General features: G+C 42.8%; 1 protein-coding gene and 1 long non-coding RNA gene across 2 annotated transcripts in view; one reads left to right on the forward strand and one right to left on the reverse strand.

Annotated features, from left to right (window-relative positions):
• The first annotated feature begins 544 nt into the window (after positions 1 to 544).
• LOC132589077 (uncharacterized) lies at positions 545 to 2,204 on the forward strand. The gene is made up of 2 exons (XR_009556539.1): positions 545 to 592; positions 796 to 2,204. It is a non-coding gene; the product is annotated as an uncharacterized LOC132589077 (long non-coding RNA).
• A 650-nt stretch (positions 2,205 to 2,854) lies between these two features.
• DDB2 (damage specific DNA binding protein 2) overlaps positions 2,855 to 18,557 on the reverse strand; it is a 35,112-nt gene continuing 19,409 nt past the window's right edge. Inside the window, exons 6-11 of the mRNA XM_060261681.1 lie at positions 15,297 to 15,396; positions 14,472 to 14,649; positions 6,882 to 7,027; positions 6,112 to 6,276; positions 4,565 to 4,610; positions 2,855 to 3,650 (exon numbers count right to left, since the gene is read on the reverse strand). Coding sequence (XP_060117664.1) covers positions 3,403 to 3,650; positions 4,565 to 4,610; positions 6,112 to 6,276; positions 6,882 to 7,027; positions 14,472 to 14,649; positions 15,297 to 15,396 — 883 coding nt within the window. The 3' untranslated portion in view covers positions 2,855 to 3,402. The remainder of the gene's footprint in view (positions 3,651 to 4,564; positions 4,611 to 6,111; positions 6,277 to 6,881; positions 7,028 to 14,471; positions 14,650 to 15,296; positions 15,397 to 18,557) is intronic.

The raw sequence follows: 18,557 nt of genomic DNA on the forward strand, positions 1-18,557 counted from the left end.
GAGCTCCTCTGACAACTGTAACTCCCCTGACAGATTGGTCAGAGGTTTACATAAAGCTAAAAACTAGTAGCAGAATTATCTGTCTCAGACTGCATACTCTCAATCCTCACTGATACCATTAAAAGCAAATACCACAGGATAATCCTCATATGTTTTAGATCAAACAAATTAGTATCCCAAGCCAGTCAATATGCAGGATTCAGCTGCCTAGGGTTCTACTGATGTCAACACCACAGAGCTGCTTCTACTCCTTAGGCTCTGTGAGTTTCCTTTCATGCTCTGAAAGAAACACAACATCTCTGAAGTAGAACACAGAGAAGCACAGTCAAGTATACCTTACCCTATGTAATATCACATAGGAGGAAAACCTCCACATTTTATACCACATGCAACATAAGAATTTACTTTGCACTGGTATATAGATAAGGGAGCTGGCTGTGCCAATTAACAGCTTTAATTAAGTGATCTCTTATGCCATGACATACATGCTTCCACCCCCACCCCCACCCCCAATAACAGCCATCTCCAGGAAGGAGAAATTTTACACCTACTTTGCTTTACACCTGCAATAGAAAGATCACAAAACAAATAGGTCTATTAGGGTTTGTAGAATCTTTCAGGCTCAAGTGCCGTGTTCTACTGGAGAAAGTTTTCCTTCCAGACGTTTCATTCTCAGCTGCGGAGAACGTCTGGAAGGAAAACTTTCTCCAGTAGAACACGGCACTTGAGCCCGAAAGATTCTACAAACCCTAATGATGTTACCAGCCGTGAAAACCTGAAATCTTTGATAAATAGGTCTATGTCTGGGCCACGCCAAATACACATACCATACCATACATATTTCTGGCATGCAAATAATAAAGGTAGCTTAAATTGGGAGAAATTGCACCCTGCTTCATCTGTGTTAGTTCAGTATTGAAATTCATCTTCTGTTAGCTGGTCCAAGTAATATAATGTGTGGGGAAAGTACCTCTACACATGCACAGAGTTCCTTCACCACTGAAACTCAAAAGGGTGGCTAGGAAAGATATTAAAGCATAATCTTTCATAGCTAGAGCACACTCTGTCAGCAACTAATTGATTCCTCAGTCAGTGAGATCCATTTGCTATGAGACTCCATTTCACAACTGTTTCAGTCTCTTTAATGTTCTCCAAGAATTTTTTTTGTTATATCAGACTCTAGATGATACCCCACTGAAATCTTCCACTACTGAACTATGGTATATCTACTTTTCCCATATACTCACAAGAATCATGGAAACTTCCACAGAAACCCAAAATTTTGTTCAGAGTTCTTTTCCCTTCCTTCCAGATAATGCCACCCAAGTCTACATGCGGAATAAGGCTCACTCTAGAAATCTGTCCCAAACCTAGGACTGAAACCAGAATGTATAATATCTCCTTTCCCTCTAAAAGCAAGTTCACTTTAGCGACTAGCTTCTTCCAGCCTTGGCAGGTGAACTGCAAAAGGAAGGGCAAGAGTTGCTCTTTCAGTTGTCTCTTCTATTCACCTTCAGTGACAAAGGGAGGGAGGAAGCTCTGCTGAAATAGACTAGTTTGGAAGGAAAGCTGTAAAGATTCTTGAAACAGCCGCCTGCATCACTTACGCAGTTGGAGGTAGTCCACTTCCCACGTATACACACCGTTCCTGGAGAGGCCCCATCACCATGGGTATAATGCACTACAGACAAACCCCTGTCTCCTGACTACATTACCCACTTCCCTAATCACAGTCTTTCCTGATGCTACTATCTTCTGCACAGGCCCTGCTTTCTGTACAGTCATTCTTTACTGATGAGGCTGAGTGACTACAGACATTTATTTCCCCTAACTGCTCTTCAAAAGACTACTGATCACACACTACATATCTGCCAGAAAGTGAGTGCACTCTGTGCCCATTCCAATCTGTGTCTTCTCCCCCCTTGCTGTTCATCCAACAGCATCACATAGCTCCTGCAGAATAGAATATAGGCACAGACCCAAAGGTAGCCCAAGAGAATAGCTGTAAGAAAGAGATGAGTTACTAATATCCTAATTTCTTAGAAGTTATGTAGCAAATCAAGGGGGTTATTAAAGGTGTGTGCTTTGATACATGGTGGAAATTGGTGTCTATGATTTATGCTTTGTATCTCTGAATGATGTTTCTGTAATTCGCTTTGGTCTTTTTCTTAGTCTTTTTCATTACAAAAAAAAGTAGAACTGGACTTGTGTTCCTTCCTCTACAGCAGAAGATGAGGTACACAATCTATCAGCCTATCGTCTTTTTTCAAAGCTGAGGCTAATGAGAGTCTTGATGAGAGGACTGCTTTTAAAAAATCCAAACTTTAAATTCTATTACACAAATACAATCTTACATTGGAAGAGAGGACAGGAATGGAACATCTTTACCTGCTGCACCCTCTTGCTGAGGATTTTTCCCTTCTTGTACAGGTACTTGCAAAGCTTAGGCATGGCAAGAGGTGTGAGCCTTTTGGCCCCTAACCCACATGCCTCTGGACAAGCCAGCAAATGAGTCCAGGTCCAAACCAAGATATGGGGGTTTTGTTGATTGATTTATATAGTTAGTGGGCTTCCCCCCACCCCCACTCCCACCCCCAGTTTGGGTCCCTTCAGGAAAGACATCTTCTTTCAGTCCCTGCCCAGTTGACCCATTGCCATTTCCGTTTAGCTCTTGAAAAGATATATCAAGCTTTGAAACTTGGCTACTGAAAGCAAAGCAAGTTCCTACAATTTGCACCATTGAGTCTAGTCACAGATCTTAGATTTTGGGAGAGGACATAAAATTCACAGGTGTCTCTCAAGTCTGTAAGTAAGTTCAGCTCAAGTCTGAAAATCAGTCTCACTGGTATAGTACTTTGTTCTATACAAAACTTTATTTAACATCTTGATATTGTGAACATAAAGTGAATAAGAGAACAAATACAAAATTCCCACTAGCAGCAGCTGCACCTCAGCTTCTGCCAGTCACGACAAGATGGCTCTGCATTTGTACACCTACACCCCAGGTGTTGAAACAACAGACTCAAACTATATCTTGCTTGAGGAAGGGTAGTGGGAAAGAATCCCCATGTTTCTCTGAAGGAAAAAAATCTTGCATTGTGAGCCCAGCATGGGAGGGAAAAGCACCCAGGTTGCTCAATATACTGAAGGGAAGAGAGCCAGTTCTAAAATACAAATTGCACTGCCAGCATAGCCGTGCTCATTGCCTTATACTGTATCCCAGATGACTGAAAATCAGCAGCAATGCACAGAAGCAGCACCACCAAAAACCACATGACTGTGCTCCCATTCCTTGCTGCTGTTTTTTTTAAAGGTGTCTTGCTTTGCCAACACAGCAGCATCCATTAGAACCAGAGAAGATGGACTAAAGGGCTCATTCCCTCTGAAGCCACTGTTGTCAAGTCAGTCCTCTGAATCCTTTCCTTTCCGTTTCTTCTGTAATGCACATTCTTTGCTCTTTGTTTTACTTCCCTCAACATCCAGACTGAGTAGTTTAGTTTTAAGTATACTTGTTCCAGTGTTTGATTGCCTTGGTCCTCTTTGCTGAGATAAACTCCTGCCTCCAATTCCCTGCTCTGTCATAGCTTGCATGAGACACTCTTGTTTTCTGGTTACCATTTCCTCCCGGCTCCAGATTAGAATATTAAAACCTGCCAGGAAAACACAGTCACTAAGAATTCTGCTTTGAGCCCAGAACACATCCAAGAAAAAAGCACATTTTGAAATTGCCTGCCAGAGATAATACTTCCAAGGCATTAATGAAAATGTTCATTTTTGATGCCAATTCTGCAGATTCCCATTACAGGAGCAGTATTCAGGGTAATATTCTATTTTTGGGATGTTTGAGAAAACTGGACACAGAAAACCATACTTATAATAAAAGTTTATACCACTGTGCTTGATTAGACTTCTGTGTTGTCAGTTTCCCTATATGCAGAGGAAGGCCTTCTAAGATACAAAACAGGAACAACTACAGGAGCTAATAAGAACTTGTCAATTATGGCATGGACAGCAACATAATGAACAGTGACTCACAACTGGTACACTTAATGGTCCACTTACTGGTCCAGGTGCTGATTCCACTTGGAAATCTATGAAACTGTTTAGTCTCCCTCTTTTGCTTTAAAAGGCCAGCAGATGGCAGTGGAACCTTCTATTAAGAGACAGCAGTACCTTCTATAAGATACAGATTGTTCCAATCCTACCTACCACAAGTTGAAGAACGTTTAATTTTTCCCCGTCACCAAAAATGGAAAGAAAAGATTATCATGTTTAAAGTCAACAGCTCTTGCCTTTTTTTTAAAAAGAGTTCAAAGACTTTTCACAAGCATGACATGTCTCTCACCCTGCCTTTAAGGGTACAGCTATCCATGATCACCAGCTCCACAGCAGAGTTAGAATCTCTCCCACCTCAACATATGAAAGGACAGTCAGTGCACACAGGACTGAATGTAATGAAGACCACTCAGAAAGCTGAGCAAGGGAGCCAATATGACAAGAAGCTACAAGTTTCAACCCATTCTTAACAACACTCATCAAGTGTAAGATCAAACCAATCACTTACCCATTCCAGAGGCTAGTGTGTCTCCCATAGGGTTAAACCTATTGAGCTGCAAATATAAAACACAAGCGTGAATTGTATCCTTGTCCACTGTTCATTTAACATGATCAATCAAAACCAGGAACTAGGACATTCTGGATAAACCAACAATGAAAAGGCCAGCATTCAATGAGGAAGAGTTCTGCACAAATCAGCACAGCTTCAAATAGAAGGCCCTTTATCCATCCCCCAGATACACTCCAATGCTCAGCATATGACTCTTTTCATTACGAGGAAGATTTGGTGACCACAGAAGAAGCAGTAAAGACTGCAGGTTTTATGCAGGAGAATCTGCCTGAGTATTCAGTGACTTGGTAACCATAAACCTTAAAGACATTTAGCTTGAGGACCAGAAGCTATAGCAGCAAGATGCAAATAACGTCCAACACCCCAAAAAAGGAGATGAAACACTCTCCTATGAACTGCGCTAGGGGTAGTCAGATATTAACAAAAAAAATATCCCAGGCTTACATTTTGTTTAAAAGATAGTTTCCGTAGAAAGAGGCTCAAAATTAAACACTGAACACTGGTTTCCGTCATCAGATCCCCTCCCCCCGTAGTTTATATACAAACTGAATTAGTAACATGAACTTATTTTTCTGCTCAATCAGCACTGGAGGTCAAATCAGGAAGAGGAAACTTGAAGAGTTTCATATTCATGCATTTACTAATGCCTCAATAATTCTAGATTAACATCCTATAATAGTTTTTCCTCAAGAAGAATGGAAGTGGCCAACCTTTTAGGCATACAGAACATCATTAATGACACCATGTGTCACACAGCAGGGGATCAGGAAGGGCCTTTTACTGTATACCACCATTCTAGTAAGGGTCTGTCTGGGAAGGCCCAGAGCACCCACCCAACCCCTGTGTCTTCCTTATTAATCTTTTAACCATGACCAAAGAGACATGAGGACCCAGGCAGTTTAACAACAAGAAGTTTAATATAAATGCTCAAAACAATGTGTTATAAAACTTTTTAGTGCACAGTGAATAAACATACAGTAAAGGTTGGTATAAAGAAATAAACACCTCTAACGCAACTAACTGGACATTCCCTTCATCTAACTGCAAATCAACTCACCCTCTCTGGATAAGGGATCCCTCTCTGGCTACAACCTGCCTCCAGCTCCAGAAAGAACTACTCCCTCTCTGTCCACAGCCTCTCCAGAAGAGAACACACCCTATCTGAGGCTTGTCCTTTTATGCCTTCCTCCTAGGTTAGTTAGTTTATTCAATTTGTATCCTGCCCTCCCACCGAAGCAGGCTCAGGTCCCACCCCCTCTGGGCAAGTTTTCCCTCCAAAACTTCACCAAATCAGGAGGACAGAAGGGAGCCTGGGAGATATAAGCCCCCAAGCCGCTACTAGGCAGGCTTCTCCCTGCCCTCTAGGGTGAACTGGGCCTCAGATCATGACACCATGCTTGAAAGTTATTGTCCTTTTCCTGTCCCAGACTCTCCAACAAAATACTAGGTTCACTAGCAATCTGAAAACAGGACTCTACACTCACCGAAATAATGCCAGATGCATTTGGGTCATACAGTTGACACACCATTTCCCCACTGTCTCCATCAAATATATCGACAGTTCGCAGCTCATCTACTGTGTATCCTGGGAACTTAGGATCTGGATAACGACCGGCTACAATGAGGTTATAAAGAGGATGCCATGTTGCCTAAATCCAATACAAGTTAAACAACAATGCTGAAGTTGGTGTAAATGGATTACAGAGAACTAAGAGAAAAACAGGATGAGTTTTATCAAGAATTGGTATCCTGTGGATCTATAAGCCTACAGGGTCAGCTTCTATTCCACGCATGAAATCAAGCTACTATACTTACAGCTTTCAAGACATTATAGAGTAGCAACATAATTTCCACAGGTTCTTATTAGTCTAGGCATTTGCATATAAACCTATCAGCAAGGCAGTATTCAAGCCCCAAACTTACTTGTAGAAAAAAGATGCATTTATTCAGGTTTCCTTCTAGCCAATCCTACCTTTAGTTCTTGTCTACTTTTGCTTTCATGTTAGTCTTTTTGCCATACCACAGATCTACCTAAATGCCAGCCAGAGAATGAATGTGGTTCAATTTTAGACCCATAAGTGATAATAGAACACAACCTAGACCTAGAACAATTTCCCATTAAGACTTGTACGTGCATGTTTTTCCTGCCTGCCAATAAAGTTCTTAATATATTTCTATACAGGAGCTACAGAATGCTTATCTTCATCTTCTTTCACCATGAAGTAATCAATGACTCCTAGTCAACATGCTTCACCTTGATAGATGTGAGATGCTGAAATTGCCGATGGGGATGTGGAATCAGATGCTGTGGTCTGGACCAGTCAGAAGAGGAATAAACCCGGATTTCACTGTGCTGGTCAGTAGTCAGTAGCTTAGAACCATCTGTTGGGCTGAAATAAGCTGAAGGAGAAGAGAACACAAACTTAATTTAAATCATAGTGCTGTGATTACAAACTACCTTCTGTGGTTACAAACTGCACTGTAAGAAAATGAATTAATTCTGGAATTTCCTGAATACTCCAATTATGATGTACCTCTTCACTATTCTTAGTCATGAAGTTGGACTCTGGAGAAGCAGAATATAACTTCCATAAACAAATAAAAACATTACGCAATTGTTATTAAATAAAATAAATTTAATTAACAAAACACTGCAATCGCTTGAGGGACGAGTAATGAATAATGTCATAAAAAGCACAAGTCACTGACATAACTAGAAACAGAACACAACAACCAACCATGCTAAATTCACATTAGAAATCAACAGATATGTATACACAAACCTATAAGGTTTCAATGAGATTAACTGCATCAAATAATCAGCTTCTTTGTGCTTCAATGATTTTAACTCAAATTTATACTTCTGGTTAATTTGCCACCTGCAAACATGAAGAGTAAATTTAAAAAAAAAAGGTATCAGGGAGAGGGAGGCAGGTGAGGAAATAAGTACATCAGCTGTAAATTTCACAAAGAGAATTTAAGTTTTAAAAAATAATAAATTGTGAATACAACATAGAAAAAATCCTAGTAAATTTTGTATACACAGAAAGCACTTTAAAAGCAGGTTTTATAGCACAGCTAAATCAGAGAATCAGGAGATAAAGTTAACTTTTTCCTGCAAGGGAGAACCTGAGTGACAGGCTGCTCCTCTTAACTGAGCAGCCTGTCACTCAAGTTCTCCCTTGCAGTAAAAAGTTAACAATCAGATGATTGGCCAGTGCCAGCAGATGAAAATATATGATGAGCTTAGTGCTGAGGTCAGTTGTCAGTCTGGAGGTTACAGTTTAAAGTGGAACCATTCTGAAGGCAGTCAGCTGGCTTCTAACAAAGTTTTGGAGTCTGACAGGAATAGTCAGGTTCACCTTGGAGAGAAAGTAAAGGACTCCTTGTCTCAACTATAGTTTTCCTAGCCTGAGGAAGAATTCATTATAAGAATTCAATGTCTTAAGTGTCAACACAACCTGAACTCCACTTTATACAAACACCAGAACTGGGAGAGAGATCTGGCAAAAGTGACTGGGGCAGTCACTTTCAAGCCAAAAAGGAACACCTTTAGTTCCTCTGAGGTGAAGAAGATTAATACCTGTCCAGTGTCTCTGAGGGATTAGCTCTGAGGAGAACCCTAGTCGTAAGTGAAAACAGTTTCCAACAACTCAGGAAATAGAAATAAACTGTAATTTAACCAAGGAGTGAGTTAGTTTCACAAAGTCAGTGACCAGCTCCAGGAAGCCTGAACTGCTATGGGAAATTTTCTAAAGAAACATTGTTGCTTTAATTAAAATACTAAGTAAAGCACTAGAAATAGCTGAAAATAATCTTGAATAACATTTTGCCTGCTCACAGAAGTGAATTCTGTATTATCAACGTTTACCTCAGCAGTCCCAATCCCTGACTCACCTATTCAATCCCTGCCTGTTGAATAAACTTGTTCTTTTGTTTTACTGTCAAACCATCTCCAGTACCATTTCAAAAGGGAAATAACAAGATAGGGTTGCCAGGTCCAACTCAAGAAAATATCTGGGGTCTTTGGAGTGGAGCCAGGAGTACGAACTGCAAAGGGAGTTTGGGCCATCATATTTAAAGGGACCACACACTTTTTAAATGCCTCCCCTCCATTTGGAAATAATGGAAGGACAGGGGTACCTTCTTTGGGGGCTCCTAGAATTGGTCCCTTTAGTCCAATCTCTTTGAAATTTTGGAGGTGTTTTGAGGAGAGGCACCGGATGCTATGCTGAAAATTTAGTGCCTCAAAAAACAGCTCCACCCTCAGAGCCCCAAATCAATTCTCCATTATACCCTATGGGAACTGGTCTTCATAGCGTATAATGGAATGCTCAGAAGACATTGCCCCCCCTTGCTTTCTGATGACCATGAAGCAGGGGGAGGGTCTCCAAACCAGGGAATCCCTTGCTCCTGAACTGGGGATTGGCAACCTTATGGGCCCCTGTTTTTCCACAACAAATTCTTTGGGCTGGGCTAAAAGCCAAATTATATTCTATTTAACAGTGTAGGACAGAAATTATTTCAATTATTTACACGCTGCATAAGGCTGCTCGGTCACAGCAGGAAACCAAAACATTTTGGTGGGAAAATTTGCCTCACAGTGGGGAAGTGCTAGAGGTCCATCTTAACAGTATATGTAGTTATTCATATAACTTTAAAAGTCCTGGCTAGTGTTTCCACTGAACATAGTGCCACAGAATGCTTCTCAGTATCATTTGCTTTCATGACCAGCTGAGCATCTCTATATAGTTGTGATATGTAAGCATGGAAGGACTGTTAGAATAAACTTGTTTTGTTTGATAGTACTTGCTCCTTGTTTAACCTTCAACCAGTTTGACAGCATAGAAGTGGACTAGCTCCTATAAATTATCCCCCAGCCATTTCAGTACATGTTTTACAGCAATGCCACCTGCAAATAGTAAGAGCTCTTTCCTTTGTGACTTGTGTAAAGAGGAGAATGTAGATCTGGTTTGATCAAAACCTGGCTGGAATATATAATAAGGCTTATCACAACATCAGCTGCATATACACCATTCATCCATCTTGTTTTAGGAAATGGGGTCAGAAGTGTGGTGCAAGCCTTTTTCTTTTGCAGACTCCTGATGTGAATGGCTGTCCATCCCTGACTGTAAGTACCTCTAGAGGGATCTTATTAGTGTAAGGTTTGCCTAGCTCACCGGCGGACTCCTTAGCTAGTTGGTCAAAGTGGTTTCTGTTGTGGTATTAAGAGAACCATCACCACCAAATTAATTGTTCTAGGGAACTGCAATATTAATGCTGTGCCAGGTTGTTTTGAACCATTCACACAAAAAAACATACACTGTATTGGACCCAACAGAGTGCAACTTTCTCTCCACAGCCCAAAATGCCCCTAGAAATACTGTTCCTGAAGTAGCACTGGAGGGGTCATTTTGTGCTACAGCAAAAGGTGGCAAGTAGGCATGGGCACAGACTGCCCTCCAAGTTTGGCAAGGACTGGATTTAGAATGCCCGAGTTATAGCCCCCCAAAGCAAGTGCCCCCAGGAAAGCTCAACTTCAGCTCTCACGATGAAAACTAACTCTTATCTCTCTATGCTGCTGTGCAAAGTGAAAGCAGCAGTGTCAGGGTGTCTGTTCCCATAGGACAGAATGGGAGCTCCATGGTTGGTTCCAAGAACTGCCAATCAAGCTATGGACAACTGCTATGAGTGTTTCTAGGGCTTCCAGAAGTCCACCCCTCAGCATTGCCTAGGAATTGACTGAATCTGCACCAGGCTGTCAGGGAAAATGAAATGCAAAGACAACCCAAACAAAACACCAAGGAAAAAAGGGGGTTCATTTTGTAGTTTGGGCATGAAATGAGCAAACTAACTGGTTTGGAACAAACCATGAATCAACCCATTTTGAGCACGAATTGTGATTCGTGGTTCAGTTTGTGCCCATGTCTAGCGGCAAGCAAGAAAGGTGTGCTCTGCAAATGAAAAACCTTGTATTTGAAAAACGCTGTTAAATCCAAGCTACTGGATTCATTCTTCTGCCCAACCAAGTGCAGTGTGCCCCAACCCTACCATGCAGTTCACTAATAGGTCGAGACTATGAAGGTGAGAACATTATCTGTTCAATCCTCAGTTAGTTTTAACTATTCCCACTGCATGTGAGTAATGGTTCCATTTCAGTTGTCGATATTCAGAGACCTGTGGATACAATAGGCTTCAATAATGCTCTAGAGCAGCGTTTCCCAAAAGCAGGGTCGTGACCTGGCACCGGGCCACGGAGCCCTCAACGCCGGGCCATGGGGCCTCCAGTCCCCTGGCCACCCCTCCCCCCGCATTGTGCCTCCCTCCCCCGGGTTGCGCACCTCCTTCTCCCACCCTTCCCCACCGCAGGCTGGTCAGTTTCATGCTGTGCAGAGCCCTTCCCCCCCCTCTGACCGATCACCCGATCGGTGGGAAATCAGCACTGAGTTCATTCTGCGCTGGGCCAAGCTGGCTGCAGGTCGAACAGACTGTGGCTGAAAAAGGCTCATGGCTCCTCCCTCCCCGGCACTTCCTTCCCATCCAGGTCACCCCCCCTGCACCTCCCCCGCCCTCCTCCCTCCCTCACCGTTGGTAAATCTCCTGGCGAGGAAAACGGAGCTGAGATAATTCAGCACTGAGGCAGTGAATAGTCTCAAAATTAATCCGCCAAACTCCGTCACCTCCGTGCCTTCTTTTTTCACTTCCGCCTGCAGCTGAGTTGAGTCCAAAGTTAATTTGCTCCACTCTCAGAAAGCATTCAAATCTCTGAAGCTTAAAGGGACGGCAACTCCAAAATAAACAGTAGCAGTAGACAATGGAAAGAAAAAAAAAAGGAAACGCTCCCTTCAAATTCAAATTAGCTCAGTCTGTCTCATTAAGCGTCAAAGAGGGGAGCGGTTCCAAAGTAGCAGAAAGAAGAGCACAAAAACAGAAAAAAAAAACTTAAAGAGCCTTGAAAGGGAGAGTGGGGGAAGGGTGTATCCGTGCTGAAGCCGTTGCCGCCTCCGCTGCATTTTCCCAGCTTCACGCACTCGTCCTCCTCACACAGTCCAGCCGTCCCCCAGCACAGAAATAAAAGAAAGAAAATCAAATAGCCCAACAGGGCAAAATAGAAGGAAAAAGGACCAAGAGAGGGGTCCTAACAGACTTCTCCTGCAGCGCCTGCCGTCTTCCACCTCTGTACTCCGGAGGCGGGGCTGCTTCGTCCGAAGACGCCGAAGGGCTTGGGACAAGGTAAGAGGTGAGAGAACCAGGCGTTTAAAAAGTAAACCCCGGCTACTTCTCACCTGGCTCCTTCAGTGCACTTGCTCCTTGACTGGAGTCTTGTGCGGACCCTAGGGCCCCCCGAAATCCTTCGGTCGGTTCGCCTCAGGAGAGAGCTCTCTGAGACGCGACCGCCCTGCTCCACCGCAAACCGGAAGCCAGGAGACTCAACCCTGCTCTAGAGATCTGAGAAATCACAGCAGCGATTCAGATGACTCTTTCAAAGCGGCCCACCATCAAGGGCTGACACAGCAATTCACAGGTTCACTTCCCAGCACCCTCTCCTAACTCTTTCCCATTTTGGAGATAACTCATATTTAAGGGAGCCTAAAGATATCAAAGTGTTCAGACATCTGAAGTGACATTGCTGAAAAACTTGTAAGCAAACAGGCCAATCTATTTTCAGGTAGCACTTGTGAGGTACAAAAGGGGAGCAATAGGATCGGCCCATAAAAACATTACCAACGGTCTACCCCATCACGCCACAGTGTAGGACCTCTTAGAATGGTTAAGCACCGGTAGAACTTGATCGCTGTCTGAAACCTGATACTAGCACACGTAGATGTTTTAGAAATTGTTTTTATGTTTTTATTGTTGTTTTATTTATTTGGTCACACTAATGTGACTGTGTGACCTTAAATTTGTGAGCCGCCCTGAGCCTGCCTTTGGCAAGGAGGGTGGGATATAAATCAAATAAATAAATAAATAGAAGTAGGCTGTTTCTCCACTACCACTGAATCAGAAGAAGCTGGTTCAGTAAAGCTTTTCAGTTATTCATGGCCTTTAAGCAACAAGATTCAATCCTTTGGAAGAAGAAACATCAGTAGCTCTGTGATAGTTTTACAACATTCTTTGCTGGCCACCTACATCAGCAGTATCAGAAGCTCCCATTGGCAGTGGTCCCTTGAAAAACTTTGGATTGCTCTTGATTGATGTAAACAAGGTGCTTATAGTTAGGGAGGCCACTACCTGCATATAGATCTTGCAGCTTAAATCCTGCCAGACTGAACTGAGAGCACCTTAAGCAAAATTAATACCACCTTGCTAGAGGGCAGTTTCTCCCAGGAACTCAAGGCTTTGGTTAGGTCATTGCTGAAAAGCTCTTTGGATAACTAAGGATTCACTAACAACCACTTAGACTCCAACTGCCTCCTTTCTGGTTTTGTTTTGGGGTTTTTTCCCCACAAATGTGACTAAGCATTTGGTGATGCAGCAACATCAACATGAATGGCATCTTCAAAATGATCATCATCTTCCCCTGACTCATTTTTAATCTGGCTTCAGGCAGAAACCGCTTTAGTTACAGTACTGAATGAGCTAAACTGGCCAGCTAATAGAGGTACACAATTTTCTTAGGTATAACTATTACCTATGTTGAACAGTTTTGTCGAGGTCTCAGGAACTGCACTCCAATTGCTGTGGTCTTTGTCGTTGAACAGGAAATAAAGGTCTGGATCCTAACTGGCATATTTTTACTGCTTTCCCCATTCACACACTCTCATACAGAACACTCTCATACATTTCTCCTTCCTTCCCATTGCCCCCATACTGTTCCCCAGAGACATGATTTCAGGGGGCACAGAAGGCTACGTCAGGCTATGTCCTGAATTAGTGCTTGGATGTAGTGGCCAAGTAGATTGAGGGGGAGGGAGAAGCTAGAAAATTAAATCTAGACAGGGAAGAAGTGATGCTGGCTGAAAAGGCTGATGTTAGAAAGTAACTGAACTACTGGTTTGGATAGATCCTATCTAATTAGGTGATGAGTATGACTGTACATACTGTCAAGCAGGTTGGAGTTTTACCTAGGATTGCTTTCTTTCATCTGCATTGAATTAATAAATGCCTTCTAAACTTAAGAGGATTTTCCCATGCTAATCATTGATTCTTTGCCTTCCAGAATTTAATGCACTCTATGTGGGGCAAACCATTCAAAAATTTAAATGGTACTAAGTGTACTTTTTGGCTGGTGTTGAGTGTCATAAACACACACTTAGACATACATTTACATGCACACCCCATCTTAAAAGGCTCCCAAATTGCTTCTTGGCTCAATTCATAGTTTTGGTTCTTACCTTCAGAACCTATGGCCCACCAGTCTGAGGAATGACCTCTCCCCAGCTGCCAACAGACTAACAGACCCTCTAGCTGTGCTCTTCTTTTTGACAGCTGCAGACATCTCCTGCAAGAGCACAGACCTTCTCTTTCCAGTCTTACAAAGCAGGCTGCCAGAGGGGTGTACAGAAGACAAATTCACTGCTGACAGTCTTGCAGACCCTGCAAAATTGTCTTCTCTCCTGGGGCTGATTTCCAATTGATATTATTTCCCCAATTTGCTAGGTGTTTTCATTTTTTGAGGTGCATATTCTTTCCTCAATTTACTAGATGTTTTCATTAAGCGTTTTTTTTTCAGACCGTTAAATTTTATTATAAAAATGATTTTATCTCTGATTGCAAGCTGTCTTGAGCCCTGGTTAAAGCAAAGTATACATTTTAAATAATGTCATCTAATGGATAATGGTGGAGAACAGTGGAAAAGAATGGATAGGCTGGAAGGGCAAAGCACTCCATTTTGCTGTCTTACCTGAATTGACAGGTTTATCATGAGAAAGTGCATGAAGGCAACATGATTTGTCTTTTACGTTTCTCAGATCCCAGATTTTGACAGTTTGATCTACAGAGGCTGTAGCCAAAAGCCAATCACAGCTAGGATTAAACTCCACATGAGTTACTTTTTTTTTGTGCAGTTTCAGGTTCCATATCTACAGTATATATGACAGAAAGCAAAATGCATGACAGTGACACAGAAAGAGAGTCAGTCCAAGATAAAGCTCTACTATATGGAATTTATGCATACAGCATGCCTTTCCTGGAGTTGTGTCCCCTTCCCCCCCCTTTTTTAGTACAGGCACATGGATAGCAGTGCATGCCTGACTATGAACTACAGACAAGTTGCTAATAATGCCAATACTAGTAAGTCTACCAGAAAAATACAAAATTTATCCTTAAAAGGCTGTATTTCCAGGCTTCCTTCTAAACCTCTATACTAGAAAATAAATACTAGAAAGCAGCATCTCATGTTACCACAGAGGCAGCTGCCTATGTTCCAATCCCACCATGCACTAGAAACATCTAGATGAGGAACACATAGGTGGGTTAAATGACAGTTCCTTTCCTGTGTGATTGCTGCCTAGAAGGATGCAGATGTGTATGGTATGGGAAGGGACCTTTCAACTAGGGGGTGACTACAGAGGTGGTTCTGTATGTAACTTATGAATTGAATCCACCACAGTGAAATCATTTAACGACATACATAAAGTAGGTCAGTGCAGCACAACTATCACATATGAAAAATACCAAAACCATTTAAATGTGTATTACCAAAGGCACAAGTAGGGGGCATACTAACCTTTTCACCTTCTGTACTGAATAGGATGACATTGCCCAAATTATCACCTGTTACCACAGTCCGGCAAATTGCAGATACATCTACGCTGCAGTACCAGATACTTTAAAACAAAAGAGAGAGAAACTGAGAGAAGTACAAGCTTAGAATTTTTGTCTCCTACAATAACAAATAGGAAAAGTCCCTACAGCAGGTGTGTCAAACATGTGGCCTGTGGGCCTAATCTGTCCTCCCCGCTCCCCTCAAGGCTCCAATCAGGCCTGCCAGCAAATGGCCCTATTCTGCTTCCTTCGCCATTTTGCTGTTTCTCCACGTGATGTAGCCAAGCCAAGCAGCCTCTTGTTCTTTCCCCCTTCCGCCCTCCCTTCTCCCCAAGGGAGAAGGAGGGAAGAAGAGCATCAGCCAATGGAGGGGCTTGGCTCTGTAGCTCTGCTGTACAACTGATAGAACCTGGCTCTCTTAATCAAATAGCAGAGCTACAGAGCCAAGTTTTCCTGGGTACAACTGGGTTTCCTCTCACTTTTCACTGTATTCACTACTCTTAGAAAAGGCTATTGTTAGTTTAACCCGTACTTGAGGTGTGTGGAGAAACGCCATCTGAGTTAATGTTGGTGCTTGGTTGGAGGGGAACATGAAACTACTAAAGCAGGCTTTGGGGCCTAGCCTTCCCTTCATCTCCCCCCTCCCTTCCAGAGTTAAACCAGCGCCTCTAGGGGGAAAGCCTCCTAGAGGGGCAGGAAGTTCTTTAGCCTTCCCCTCATTCCCTCCTCCCTTCTGGAGTTAAACCAGCAACTCTAGGGGGAAAGCCTCCTAGAGGGGCAGGAAGTTCTTTTGTTCTTTTTATTTGAGTTAGGCTGGAAAAGGGCAGTTCTCAGCTGGTCCTCAAAAAGAGAGGTTGTTAGTCTGTGGGCTTCTGACTGTGGGAGAGGCCTACTCAAGAGGAAGAGGACCCCAGGCAGTCAGACTGAGTAAGTAATTCACAAGATAGGGCAAGTTTACACCAGGGACGAGAGGATGCGTTTAAATCCACCTTTTATTTGTCCTTCTTGTTGCTGATCAGGTGCTGTGCTAAACTTTTACATGTAACTTTTTTTATTTTTTTCTTTCTCTTCTTATTAAACATTGTTACTGTTTTGAATGCTGGCAGTCAAACTCTGTACCACATAAATCCCCAACCGCTTAGACCACGCTGCTTTATGAAGGGGGCCCTGGGGAAGGGGGAAGGCATGCAGTTGGATAAGGTGCCAATCCTCCAGGGGTTCCCTGAAGAAGTGCTGTGGTCCCTGTGATACCCAAGTACAGGGTGGCAGAGGACCTTGAGGCCTGGCCTCATAGCTGGAGAGGGGGATTGGGAGTCCTGTTCCTCTCAATCTGAACCCCTAGACTGAGCAGGTGGTGGCAGCGAGCCCAAGTGGCCGGAGGAGAAATAGCTCCCTCCAGGAGTTGGCGACTCAATAGGGAGTTGACGGGACCGGGTCTGAAGGCAGAATCGGGCCGGTTCCATCACAAGGTGTATACAAGTATCTGAACAGAGTATCTGAACAGAGCAGACTCCAGCTTCATTCCACAGAAAAATGTTATTTTAACACATGTGGAACATTACAACGGACTCTAATTTATTACTCTTAACAACTAAGAAACCTAATGACATCGATATCAATCTCCAATTCTGACGCCCAATCAACTTAAACTGACGATTACCAGACCCCAACAATTTTCACTGCCTGCTCTGTATATATGTAGGACTGCTAATTCCATCCCATACTATTGTCTGATGACGTGTGCTTTTAGCACACGAAAGCTTTTGTTTTCAATAAAACTTTGTTGGTCTTAATGGTGCTACTGGACTCCAACTTTGCTATTATTTACTCCATGCTACATATACCAGCCCAGCGACACTGTTTATGATTCTGCTGAAAATGTTTTTGCCATCACCAATATCTGCTTTACAGATAATCCATGATGTATGAGTAGGCAGACACCTAGAGGAGTGTGACGGAATTGGAAGGGTTAATAGAAAAGCTAAGGACTCAGGGAGTCTGAGTCATGTGATCTGAGGATGGGGGTCGGAGTGCTTGGAACTCTCAGGATGAGTGAGTGACAGATAACGGCTGGAGAATCCACTGTCAGCAACTGTCAAAGGGAGACAGTTGAAGTGGGCAGTAGATGGTCAGAAGGAGAGCTGAAGAGAGAGCTGTGAAGAGACTTCTGGTGAAGTGAAGCTCGCTGTTAGCTCTGTGGAGACAGCCAGGTGGCTGAGAGTGACAATCGAGTGTCACAGTGAAAGACCTGAGTAGTCACAGAAATATTTACACTACTCTTAAGAACTAACAAGGTTGCTGAGGGAGAGATGTGGGTCTGAGGGAGTCAGGAGGGCTGGGAGCAGACGCACCAGTCACCTCAAGAGACCAGACACATAAAGCCCAAGAGGCCAACCTAATTAGAGTTTGGAGAGTGAAAATATAAGAACTGTGGACCTTGAGATACCTCAGTGAACCTCTGTAAAGCCTGAACTGTTTAGCAAGTGTTATTCATCCAAGATACAAAATAGCCTATGTGAATACATCCCTTCCCCCCAGCTGAAGACTGTGTGTAAATAAAAATCTGTGGTTAATTGTTAAATTCTCTGGTGCCTGAGTATTTGGAATCAGCAGCAAATCAGCAGTGGTCCCCTACATACATAGTTATCCATCTATCTGAAAATAAAAGAGAACCCCAAAGAGACTAGAAATCCTAATTATACCCACCCCCTTTACTCAGTAGTCGTGAGGTAAAACCAGAAGGAAGAAATAAAGTCTGGGGTCCATAAGTCGCCTTAAGTGGTGCAGGGCAGTCATAAAGAGTTCTATCATTTTTCCATTCTCTTCGCTTCCCCATATGCTTTCAAGTAAAATGGAACCCAAATGATTATGCCAACAATATATTGAACCTACTTCATTTGCAGACAGCAGTGAATTATTTCTCAATATGTTAGATTTCAAAGGATAATCAAATTATCAAAAGGTTCAATTATGAAGCTGAATAAGGGTCCCTGCCCTTCTAACTCTGCACCAAGCATCATGATAGTCATGGCCAGACTAAGGTATAGACATCACATGCATTGCTTGGCCCTCAAGATACCATAGAATAAAGGTGCCATTACCTTCATACCTACAAGAAAGTCTCCAGGACTCTTCTGGAATGCACAGGAACAGAGGAGATAAACTCAAGTTACTGGAGAAAAAGCACTTGGCCCATATCTTGGCAGACATATGCCAAGTTCAT

Source organism: Heteronotia binoei, chromosome 21, assembly GCF_032191835.1.
Source record: "Heteronotia binoei isolate CCM8104 ecotype False Entrance Well chromosome 21, APGP_CSIRO_Hbin_v1, whole genome shotgun sequence".
Lineage (NCBI taxonomy): Eukaryota > Metazoa > Chordata > Lepidosauria > Squamata > Gekkonidae > Heteronotia > Heteronotia binoei.